The sequence below is a fragment of the Crinia signifera genome, chromosome 8 (assembly GCF_055691185.1).
Source record: "Crinia signifera chromosome 8, ASM5569118v1, whole genome shotgun sequence".
Taxonomy (NCBI): Eukaryota; Metazoa; Chordata; class Amphibia; order Anura; family Myobatrachidae; genus Crinia; species Crinia signifera.
This window is the reverse complement of record NC_139224.1, coordinates 53,708,831-53,721,972: the sequence shown is the minus strand read 5'-3', so window position 1 is coordinate 53,721,972 and position 13,142 is coordinate 53,708,831. Positions and strand designations below refer to the sequence as shown.

General features: G+C 43.6%; 1 protein-coding gene across 4 annotated transcripts in view; it reads left to right on the top strand.

The window, feature by feature from the left end:
- The window catches only part of PBRM1 (polybromo 1), a 104,722-nt gene that overhangs the window by 6,314 nt on the left and 85,266 nt on the right, over positions 1-13,142 (top strand). For all 4 annotated transcript variants that reach the window (XM_083156395.1, XM_083156396.1, XM_083156397.1 and 1 more), the window contains exons 2-4: positions 9,440-9,595; positions 11,230-11,327; positions 12,735-12,882. In XM_083156395.1, the coding sequence (XP_083012521.1) occupies positions 9,440-9,595; positions 11,230-11,327; positions 12,735-12,882 (402 nt within the window). The remainder of the gene's footprint in view (positions 1-9,439; positions 9,596-11,229; positions 11,328-12,734; positions 12,883-13,142) is intronic.

The window sequence follows — 13,142 nt, the reverse complement described above, 5'->3', positions numbered from 1 at the left end:
GTCAGGAAACACTCTGACCATGAAGGCGGAGATGATAGTGCTGTCTTCGGACACTCGAGACTCCTTGAAATGGTGGACAGAAGTAGATTCCCTTCAGTGGGGTCGGTCATTACAGACCTGGGACTGGTTGGTAGTAACTACCGACGCCAGTCTCAGGGGCTGGGGGGCAGTAGTCCTGGATCTCAGGCTGCAGGGCCTGTGGACGGCAGAGGAATCAGTGTTACCAATCAACATCTTGGAGCTGAGAGCTGTCTGGAAAGTGATTTCCTTGGCGGGAGACAGGTTACGGAACCTCCCTTTGAGGATTCAGACCGACAATGCCACAGCTGTGGCGTATCTGAATCACCAGGGAGGTACACGCAGCAGATTTGCCATGTGGGAGGTGTCCAGAATCTTCCTATGGGCGGAACAGAATGTTCCTGCTGTATCGGCTATATTCATTCCAGGAGTGGAGAATATAGAAGCAGACTTCCTGAGCAGGGAGGAGCTCAAGGAAGGAGAATGGAGCTTACACCCTCAGGTGTTTCACCAGATCACTTTGATGTGGGGAACTCCGGATGTGGACCTGATGGCATCCAGGTTCAACCATCAGGTGCCCAGGTTTTATGCCAGAATGAGAGATCCGCTAGCAGAGGCAGTGGATGCCATGACTACTCAGTGGCAGGGAGATCTTCTTTATGCATTCCCTCCAGTTCCAATGTTAGCAAGACTTTTGAAGAGGATACAGGACCAGAAGGTTACGGTGATCCTTGTGGCCCCGGATTGGCCAAGGAGGTCCTGGTACTCGAGGCTTCAGAGGTTGTCTGTGGACTCATGGCGTCTACCTCTGAGACCAGATCTGCTAAGACAAGGCCCATTCAATCACCTGGATTCCGATCGATTCATTTTGACGGCCTGGCTATTGAAGCCGCCATTTTGAAAAGGAAAGGGTTTTCTGACGCAGTAGTGCAGACTATGATAAAAGCCAGGAAAGCTGTTTTGTCGGCAAATTATTATAGAGTCTGGAAGACTTACATTAGATGGTGTGAGAGGCGAAAAGCTCACACATCTCACTTCAAGTTATCAAGAATGTTGGAATTCTTACAAGATGGGTTTTCATCGGGCCTAAGCCTTCAATCATTGAAGGTGCAGATTTCGGCCTTATCCATCTATTTCCAAAAAAGAGTAGCCATTTTGCCGGAGATTCAAACTTTTTTACAAGGGGTATCCAGACTGAAACCCCCTTACAAGCAACCAGTAGCGCCTTGGGATCTGTCACTGGTTTTGGATTGCCTTCAGAAGGCACCTTTTGAACCTTTAAGGTCGGCTGACTTTAAGTTTCTCACGTGGAAACTAGTGTTTTTGTTAGCAGTAGCATCTGCTAAAAGAGTGTCAGAGTTGGAAGCCTTGTCATGCAAATCTCCCTTCTTAATTTTTCATGATGACAGGGCTGTTCTGAGAACAGTGCCTCAATTTTTACCGAAGGTAGTCTCTGCCTTCCATTTAAATCAGGAGATAGTTCTACCTGTGTTTCAACCCCCAGAGGGTTCCAAGAAAAGGGACAAGTTGAAGACTTTGGATGTTGTGCGTGCCTTACGCATATATGTGGACAGAGTGAAGAGTGTCAGAAAGACTGACACATTATTGGTACTGTATGACGTACACAAAATTGGTTGGCCTGCTTCTAAGCAGACTATTGCTAGGTGGTTGCGATCTGTGATAGCTTTTGCATACACCAAAGTGGGTAGGCCTGTACCGGCCAGAATTAATGCGCATACCACCAGGTCAGTTGCCACCTCTTGGGCTGTTCGACATGGGGCCACAGCTGAGCAGGTTTGCAGAGCTGCCACTTGGTCATCTGTTCACACATTTGCCAAATTCTATAGATTCCATGAGTTCGCGTCGGAGGACGCATCATTCGGGCGAGCAGTGCTGAGAGCTGCAGACCTGAGCGTACCCTCCCAAAGGACCGGCTCTGGAACGTCCCAGTGTTGAGCTGTGTCACCAGGACCATTGAAAGAGAAAAAGGGATTTTTGTAAGAACTTACCGTTCGAATCCCTTTCTCTGATATGGTCCTGGTGACACAGCGATCCCTCCCTTACGCTCAGTAAGTATGCCAGAAGTTTCATGATGTTCATGTTAAAATGGTTAAAAGTTAACCGTTTCTGTTATAAAATGTGCATATAATATGTGCAGGCGTTTGTACTGAGTTAATGTATTCCAGTGGCTTTGAAAGATTGAACTGAAGAGTCCAGGGATGCAGTAGGGGAGGAGCCTACCCTCTAAAGCTTTAGGATAGGTGCCTGGCTCCTTCGGACCCTCCTACATCCCAGTGTTGAGCTGTGTCACCAGGACCATATCAGAGAAAGGGATTCGAACGGTAAGTTCTTACAAAAATCCCTTTTTCTGACATAAAGGGGTTATTCTGGTCCACACCCTTGCATGCAAATTTGCATATGAGGGCAATGGTTTTTAAATGCGCATGTGCATGCCCCAGGTGCGTGCGGCCACGTTGAACAGAGTGTTCACCGGGCGCACGCACCCAAGACTGCGGGCATGGGGTGGTGGGCCAGGGGATTCGCCCATGGGAATCCACATTTAGTCCACATGCAACGCTGCAAAACTCGCAGCGTTGCATGTGGACCAGAATAAGGACCAAAGTGGGAACATATTGGGCAAGATTTAATACTATCCTCGTATGATCATTTTGAAAGGGGCAATAATTTACAAGGCAGAAATATGCTCTAGTTCCTGCACAGCCCGCTGAACGTGAACGCTATTACATCCTGTCCAAAGTCGTTTGATCTCTCCCAGTTATATGATACTTTCTCCCTAATATTACAGAATATTAAATACGTTTCTCATGGTTTATCCCTCTGTTGGTAGGTTTCTGACTGATAAACTACTGTAAATTGTTACAGTCTAAAGTTAGGCACACATATAATTATTGTGTCAGTCATTGAAAAGTGTGTTCACTGGTGATTTCATCAGCTGTTTGGATCTTCCATCCTGAATAAAAAAAATGCAATAAACATTATGCAGTCACCGTGCACCTTTTGTAGTGCATATGTTCTGATGACCGACTGTGTGCAATTCTGCGGCTGCAGCATAAGCATTTCTGTAAGGGTTGGGATCATTTGATCTACAGCATGATGGTCGACACCATTACGCCGACATGGGAAAACGTCGACACGGTTCTAGGTCGAAAGGTCATTTGTTTGACGGGTCATTAGTTCGACAGGTCATTAGTCAGACAATGTCTAGGTCGACATGGGGTTTTTCACTGTTTTGAGACCTGAATTTCAACACCGTTTGAAGTGCACCGCATCGCTCGCTATGCGTCAGGCACACTATTTTATTCTCTCACCACGCCCTAGTGGATGGTATGAAATACCGCCTGTCGGCTCGAAAAACAGTTAAAAACCCCATGTCGACCTTTTGACTGTCGACCTAGACATTGTTGAACTAATGTCCTTTCGACCTAGAACCATGTTGACCTTTTCCTATGTCGACCATCATGCTGTAGACCAAATGACCGCATCCCCTCTGCAATAAGTGTGTTGTGTGCACTGCATTCGGGTCCATGGGGTGCCACACCACACACACACACTGCACACATTTAATTACCTTTCCCCACTCCCACGTCAGGACAGCTGATGCCAGAGAAATCGGTCAGAAAATGGCCTCTGTTTTCCTTCTGATTCGCGCATGGACATTAAAGATTTGTCTCTGCAAACTTGTTGGCCATCATGTTTTTGGAGATCTGTGATTGTCCAGTAGAGATTAGTCTCTAGGATCAGGATGGGCGACATGTTTCCAAAGACCTGTGCATGTGCAGAGTCTATGGTGCGGCAGGGAGGAGTTCCATCCGATCATCAGGACAGATCATAGACTGGAAGGAACAATTGTGTAGTGTGTACACACAATGGACCTAATTCAGCGTGGATCGCTAATTAGAGAATTTGCAAATCGAGCGATAATTAAACGCATGCGTACTGTTCCCTATTGCACATGCGTACTGTTCCCTATTGCACATGCACAGGGAAATAGCAACAGAAAATGCTTATAGATTGTAAATGCAATGTAGCTGCAGTTTCACAGGAAGCCAGCATTTCTGGTTGTGTGCCTCCTGGGAAGCGGTCATCTATTAGAATGAAATTAGGTCGACCCCACTAGGTCGACTGGCAGGAAGGTCGACCTGACTTAAGGTCGACATGGGCCAAGGTCGACATGACTTAAGGTCAAATTTGCATAAAGGTCGACATGAGGAAGGTCGACTGGTCATAAGGTCGACATGGGTTTTTCACTGTTTTTTTTTAGCCGACATGTGCCGACAGCCGGTATTTCATGCCCTACCATCCACTAGGGCGTGGAGGAGGTTATTAAAGCTGTGGCGAGCGAAGCGAGCCACCGTGCCCGAAGCATTGCGAGCGAAGCGGGTCCGATTCTCATTGCCAACTGTGTCCATGTCGACTGTGTCGACATTCGGGTAAAAAACCAGTGAAAAACCAATGTTGACCTAATGACCAGTCGACATTCCTCATGTCGACCTTTATGCAAATTCGACCTTAAGTCATGTCGACCTTGGCCCATGTCGACCTTAAGTCAGATCGACCTTCCTGCCAGTCGACCTAGTGGGGTCGACCAAATGACTGTAGACCTAAGTGTGGTCTAACAGATGTACCGATTCCGTGCCTCCTATGTGTTTATGGGGATGGTGTCTGACATCAGCATGAACCAGTAGCCGCTGAGACTGGCTCACATTTTGCTCAGACGGCAAATTTTCTGGGATTTGCGTATGGATCTCCTAGTGGATGGCGATCTGTAATGCCTTTGCATGGGATTTTTTCTCTGTTACTCTCTGTCAACTGCCACTTCCCAGGTTAGCGACCCATGCTGAATTAGGCCCAATATCATATTGAATGTTAGATCACAGCGAATTGATCTGAAAGGTGTTTTCCCTGCTTTAGGAATATAAATTGGGTTCATTGAATAATGTAATTCTACAATAGTCATGTGAGTTGTTGTTTTCTTGTTCTGTTCCTGATTTTATAGATATACGGTATAAGAGGTAGACTATGTCGAGGTCGATGGTCACAAAGTCAACCACTAATGGTCTACAGTGACTAGGTCAACATCTTGAAATGGTCCACATACCATAGGTCGACATTGACGAAAGGTCGACACAAGGTTAAGGTCATCACAAGGTCGATGTGCATTTTTTCACATTTTATTTTGGTATCTATGTCGACATGGACACCGTATAAATGTGCGCTGGGCACATATTCTCACTCTATAGCCACATGGATAGTAAAGTATGAGCTGAGTGGGTCTACAACAAAAAAAGTGAAAAACACTTGTTTTTCTTTGTTAGATGTACACTTAGAAGTAAATTTACTGAAACTTCTAAAAGTGAAAATACATAATATTGCCCATAGCAACCAATCAGATTCTTCTAGGATGCAGTAGACCAGTGGTTCTCAAACTGTGGGTCCCGACCTTCTCATATTGGGGTCGTGACTCCATGTTGCTGACCATCAGGCTGATAATTTCTCTAATCTCAGTCAGTGATTCAAGGAGTCTGAAAGATCTGTTGAATTCTCTCTAAAGGTGCGTACACACGTACAGATTTTCTGTCTGATCTATCTGGTGGGAACAAAAACCTGGAAATGTATGGGAGCAAATGACAATCAAAAAAATATTCCCAAACACTTGAAAACAGACAGTGATCAGTCAGACAAATTGTTTAATCGTTCTGATATAACAAAGCATATATTTGTTTCCTGTTTTCCTGCATTGGGGTGGAAATTTTTGATTGTCATATGCTCCCATACATTTCCAGGTTTTTGTTCCCACCAGATCAGACAGAAAATCTGTACGTGTGTACGCACCTTTACTTCAGACTCCTCTAAACATTTTGTGCCTCCACAATGCTGCCGTGTATGTGCTGTCTGCTGACCACACATGTGATGTGAGGACCTTCTGCAGTAACTTGCTGGGGTCCTGTCATTATTTTGATTGTCTGATGGGGTCCCAGAGCAAAATTGTTTGAGGACCTCTGCAGTAGAGAAATAATAGACAGATTCTCATTGGTAGAAGCTTTAGTAACTACACCCCTTACGGCTTCATAGCTTAATTTAAACGTGTTATTTCACAAAGGTATTAGCTGGAATCCAAGTTTTAAATCGGTCAAATATACCTTTTCTCCGACATCTTGTCAGCCCATGTTGCTAGAATGCTTACCTAACTAATATAACTTATAGCAAGGTTTGGCTAAAATGCCATAAAACCATCAACCCTCTAAAAAAAACACTGGAAGAGCACAGTGGGTAGTGAACAGGTTGGGAACCTCTGGCCAGAGCATTGCAAACACATGGAAATACTACAATAATAGAACAAATTATTGAGAAAATAGAAAGTATATTGAACAAAATTTCTTGCTAGGTGATGTCCTCTTCAGTAGGGTATCCGGATGGTTCAAAGACAATGTCTAGGTAGACAGCTGACATGCACTTTGTTGGCGGAATTGTGGTGAGGTGGGACATGTTCTCCATATTTTCTGGTCGTGTCCTTGTCTCCGCAAATTCTGGGAAGAGGTTTTTCAACGAATTAATACTGGTTTAAAATTTTCATTATGTCCTGTTTCAGCTCTGGCTTTGCTGCATATCTTCCCAACCACAGACCCACCCCACCCTCAGATATGTTCTCTGACATATTTGTATCACCACCTGGGCCACAATAGCCCAATCTCACAAAAGCAAAGAGTGTCGTCTTCTGTCTCAAGAGGTTGTTCTTGTATGTACTTCTATTTAATCCTGTCTTACGGGTCATCTATTCGGGTGGGCACATTTAAATGCACCTCGGTGGGCATTTAAATACTGTATACCCACCCAGGTGAAATGTTGATGACTGGTGGTCCCTGCAGCAAGTGTCAACCACCTGTACACACATCCAGATGCGAGTAACGAGTGAGCAGAGTGGATTTGCAGGGTCATATCTTTCTTGCAAACTCTGAATGTCATCATTGATATATCCCTACATTGTGAGTTTAGTCCATTTTATCGCATCCTATCTGTATCTGAGATGTGGATTGTTATAAATATTCCTGTTAAGCCGTGTACACTGTGCAATCTGCTAGGCAATATTGACTAGATAGTCAAAATTGTCTAACAAGTTAGTCAGAATCACTGTACACTGCAGGTGGTAGAGCTGCGCGGTGTCGCTATCACACGGCAAAATAAACTGTGCAAGCAAAGCAATTTTGACTATGCCGCACAGTGTAGTGTATTTGACCTATGGCGAAATTGGCCATAGTCCAAGTCGTCAAAATCCGTCATGGGCATAGTCAAAATAGCTTCACCTATGCTCTTGTGCAGACCCCTTTAGCCTCAAGATTTTAAGCAGCACATTGTTAAATGGCAAACCTGGCTGGTTTTGTGTGTAAAAAAAAAAAATAAATACTTTTAAAGCTCTCGGCTAGCGTAACTCACAGAAACCTCTGGACTTGCTGCAGCTAGCAGGATAGTACATTTGGGGGGTTATTTGCAGCAGAATTTGCAGCCTTGCACATCCACCAAACCCCACCTGCCGAATGTCCGACCACCGCACCCCCCCCCCCCCCCCCCCTTCGCAGAGCGGGTTGGCTCGCACAGGCTGCGAATGGATTTTTAGCATAAACATCCATCCATATGAGCGTTCTCATATGGTGATGGAAAGGCCCAGCACCCTGCCCTTCTCCGCCCCCCTGCACGCCTTCTAGGGTGCATGCACCCGGCGAACCGAAAGTTTGCCCTACATCTGCACATGCGCAAAAACGCGCCTGCAAATGCGCAACATCACGGAGGACCGACTGAATAAGAATAACCCCCTTAGTCTACACTCTGTAGCCTTCTATGAGTTCTGAAGGTGCTCCTCAATTCTGACACCATTGCAAAGGTATAATACCCTTTTTAAATGCAATCTCATTGGAACATTAAAGGTTGCCCATACACTGCAATTTTTCAGCTAATTGTTTTTGATCTAATTGAACTTTCAGTGCATTGTGCATGAGTCCAACAAATATTTCACATTCCTATTCACTTAATTAGGATTGTTCAGTTTCCAACCGGAATGCTAACAGTGCTCCTATTGGAGTGCAAAAGCAAAAAAAGAGATATGGACTGCACTGTATTGAGATTATAGAAATCAATTTATTAAACAATAAAATAATTACAGTGTTATAATTATAAACCGGCCGGTATACAACATAAAATTCATATTTTAATCTAATTAAAATACAATGAAAAAATTCTTTTTCTTTCTGACCATTGATATTATGATGTTATTGCACAGCTGTATAGAACTTTATAAGCAAGCAGTAAAGTAATACATTTTTTTAACTGATGTGCAGCATGGGTTAATTTAAAGCAACAGTTCTCTCACAACTGGATTAGTAGTAAGCAGATACAAGCTATTTTGCACCAACAGTTCTCACAACTGGTTGGTATGAACAGATTATTGCAGAATTGTGGTTTTTATATAAAGGCTTGGATTAATGTCCTCTCACAACATTATTTGGTTAGTTGATTAGAAACCAAGTCTGTATACTCACTGCTCCTTCCCAGCAAGCTCTCAATCTCTCAGCAGGATTTAATTGCTTTCTTTGTAGTTAAGCTTATGTTGTAATTGGTGTCCATCCATGGTATTTAAGTTTTTATATACCTGCCTTGTTGGGACCACAGCAAAAGGTCCTATAAAAGTCCAGTGTTTCCTGTATGCTTCTCCTCAAATACTTCCTGACTGCTGGTCTCCCAATATTGCAGCCTTGTCTGGATGTAATTTTGGATATTACCAGGTTTTTCCACCGGTCGGTTTGTGGGTGTATGACGAGTTTCCCCGCCTCCAAACCGTTTCAGCGGCTTCTTCAGAGTAAAGATTGGTTCCCAAACTGTCATCAAGGCACCCTTCAGCTGGGCATACACTGTACAATTGTCTGATCATCTACCAGATTGGAATGAAAATCTGATCAATAATTCTGATCAGAACAAATGACCATCGGCTATTTGCCCCCGAACACTGTAAACCGAACATAGGGAGTATGCAATCTGGATTCCAACTGTCAAGATGCTCCCGACAGCTGGAATCATGGCAGTTTTTTCCTGCTTCCGACGTCCACTCAACAGTCTGTATTCAATGTTCCGAGTGTCGGAAAGTCAGGGGATCTGCAAAAATGGCTGGGGATTGACCGGAAACAGACGCGGATGCCACAATCCATGGGCCTTTCTGAAAAAACAGATTTGAAAAGACGAATCTGATAGTCTTCCACCTGTTGGAAATATTGGCACAGATGGAACCAATTTGGTCAAATGGAGTTCTTGAAATTCAGCTCCTAACTGTGTGTGTGTGAATATATATACTGTATATATTTGTGTTATTACATACTGTTGCCCTTATGCTACGCCATGTCTCTCATTATCTCAGGACACCATTGAACCCGTGAGCTCCAAGAGACGCAGAGCCACGTCCCCATCCAGCAGTGTCAGTGGTGGAGACTTTGATGATTCCCCGCATACCACAAGTACCCCAAACTCTGGCAGGAAAAGGAGGAGACTTGCTAATGTGTCAACTGTGGATCCAGTAAGTAAAAGCAGAGGCCTACACATTAGCTATAACTACATACCCAAATGTGCAGTGTTTTTTTAGCTCTTGGGGAGCAAACCATCATATGCTTTTATATATTATTAATATGGTTTGTTTATGTTGTAAGTTGCATATATTCTGATTTCAGCAGTATTATTATTAAAAGTGAGGTAGAGCAACAATTTCCTTGGTTTCACAATTTGCAGCGGTCTCACCAGCTACAGTACCTCTTTGACACCTCCATCCTTGATCACCCTACAATCTTGCTTTTACCCACTCCACTTTACTCGACTCCACTGAGATTACCCTGCTGAAAGTTACCAATGACCTGCTTTCGGTTAAATCCAGGGGCCACTTCTCTCTGCTTATCCTTCTAGACCTCTCTTCTGCCTTTAACACTGTGGATCATGCTCTCATCCTCTGCACAGTCCAAAACATTACCTCGGCTCCTCTTCCCTAGGTGCACTCATTGACTTCAATACCACCTCTATGCTAATGACACACAACTCTGCCTCTCCTCCCTTCCCCAACTCCGCTGCTTAGGTGTCACTCTTGATTCCTTCCTGTCCTTTGCACCCCACATCAAAGCTTTGGTGAAATTCTGTTGGTTTCAGATGAATAACATTGCTCTCATCAGGCCATTTCTCTCCCAGAGTGCAACTGAACTTATCATCCAATCACTGGTCATCTACCAGATCCCTCCCCTCCAATCTGTCCTCAATGCCACGGCTAGGCTTATCTTCCTCTACCACCACTCTACTTCTGCCACTCAACAAAATCTGCACCGGCTCCCATCCCCCTAGAGCAGGGGTGGGGAACCTCAGGCCCGGGGGCCAGATGCGGCCCCCGTAGCCGGTCTGAGTGGCCCTCCCACCCGCTCAGCGGCTTTGCTGGGAGTCAAGTACAGGGGAACTTCTCTTACAAATTGTCCTGCTGCAGCCGTCCTACGCTCTGGTGGCTGCCGCTGAATAGGACTGACAGTCTCCGGCTGCTGTTGATTAAGAGGAATCTCATGAGAACTCCAATTTGTAAGAGAAATTTTAACATATGGCCCCCGAAGGCTTTTTTCCCCAAATAAATGGCCCTTGGCACAAAAGAGGTTCCCCACCCGTGCCCTAGAGCATCCTCTTCAAACTCTTGCTTCCCATGCTCGAGTTCAAGACCTTGTCTATACTGCACCCTTCAGTGGAATGCGCTCCCCCCCTCCATTAGACTAGGAAAAATGTAGCAGCATTTCTTTGCTAGCAGGCATCGCGCACACATACTACGGCCATACACATGCGCAGTCTATCGATTAATTGTCCGATGTGCGAATTTGCACAGCAGCGGTCAGGTATGAATCAGTTACTTAGCGGGGATTTAAATTTTGGTGAATTTCCATTGACGTGGCATTTAAACGCGGGCCTTCCCCTGGCCAACCAAATGCCTAATTAGCACAGAAGTGCTATTGGGCATCAAACACTTTTTGTGAGATCTCACTGCTATAAAGTGCAGCAGCTACCATCACATTCGTCCTGGTGAGGGTACTCACCGGCAGCAGAATACCCTGTTAAAGTCCGAAATAAATATTATTATTGTTAAAGATATTATTATTTCTAGAATGACAATTTATTTCTACTTTGTTACTTTAGATTGCCGTGTGCCATGAACTTTACAACACAATCAGAGACTATAAGGATGAGCAAGGGCGTATACTCTGTGAACTCTTTATTAGGGCACCAAAACGCAGGTAAGACCTAGCAAGCCTTATGTGATATTTTTTAAATATACAATGATCTAGAAATTCGTTACATTATGTCATTCTGAATCGAATGGTTTCAAAATATGATTGCTGTGGGCTACAGTTTACAGTATGTGTTATTTGCACCATGTTATACAATCCCTATACTAGTATATATGTAATACCACAACAGCTAGCTCCTAAGCATGCAAATGCAGGAGAGAATTACCTGATGCTCTTGGTCATTTATTGTAATTTTCTCATATTTGAGATTTGACGTACCATTGTAGGCTTTTTTAGCATATTTGAATCCACTACCCCCTGATAATGCCAGTTACCCATAGTCATGTATCACGTTGTTGTTTTGTTGTATACATTTATCAAAGTACTGTAGATTGTGTAGACCTCGGAAAAGCGGACCATAACATTTTACGAATTTAGCCTTTTTCTCCCTATTCCAATGGATTGGGCTGAGAAATCCAGGTGAAAAGAGTTAAAATCGTATGTGCCTAACCTCTTATTCGGATGCATGGTTCCGTATGCATCATATTGGATTTGGAGAATGCAAGTGCCGCACGTAATATTTGTCAGATACAGCAGCACTTTCTGAGGGTTGCATATGATACGTTGTATGTTAAAGGACCGCATATGGCTCCCCAGCATGCAATTGCCAAGGTATCAAATGCGAAGCTACATGCGATACCTCAAATTAGTGTATGGGGGCCTTATGGTAACCTTTTATGTATTTCAATATTTAAAAATATAACAAGCATTCTAGTTTGTGTATTTGTTATATTCATCACTAGTTCAGAAATTGGTGTTATCAGTTAAATTTTACCATAGAAATCAGAAATTAAATTTGTCTAATAAATTCCTGCTACATTTAGCTTTTTTAGAGGGGACACGTTTAGCCGCGTTGTTTGACGTATGATGAAAGCTCCTGGTATCGTGCTTGCAGCCATTCAGAAAAACTGCCCTTTCCTCGCTAATCGATTGATTCTGCATAATAGGCCTTTTTTATCGTGGACTCTTCCTCGCAGATCCTGAATTGCGAGGATGCAGTCCATCTGTAGGTCTTAAAACCCTGCTAATTGCATTGTCTGGCACAGCTAATTCCATTCCAATCCCCCCAAAAATCTGAGGTAATAAAAAAAAAAAAAATTGTTTCAAACAAATAAAGTTTCAGAATATGTATGTGCTACATAAGTAATTGGTAATAAATAATACGTTTACAGGCATGAGCTCCCAACAATGCAGAAAGTCATTTTGACTGCCTTGCCGCCATGTAGCATAGTTTTATCAACACTGTAATAGAAAATAGTGAATGGGGTCTTAAATGATGTTTTGTCTGTTTATAATTGTTTTTTATTTTTTTTTGTGTGTGTGTGTGTGTTTTTCTTTGTTTTAAACCAAAAGAAATCTGCCAGAGTACTATGAAATTGTCTCCCAGCCCATTGACTTAATGAAGATCCAACAAAAATTAAAGATGGAGGAGTATGATGAAGTCAGCCTGCTAACTGCAGATTTTCAGCTGCTTTTTCAGAATACAAAAGCATATTACAAGGTGAGCAGAGGTCTTCATTATTTATTTATTAACAGTTTCTTATATGGCACACATATTCCGCAGCGCTTTACAGAGAATATTTGAACAGTCACATCAGTCCCTGCCCCAGTGGAGCTTACAATCTATATTCCCTACCACATGTACACGCACACACAGACAGTCTAGGGTTAATTTTTGTTGGAAGCCAATTGACCTACCAGTATATTTTTTGAAATGTGGGAGTAAACTGGAGTACCCGGAGTAAACCCACGCAAGCACGG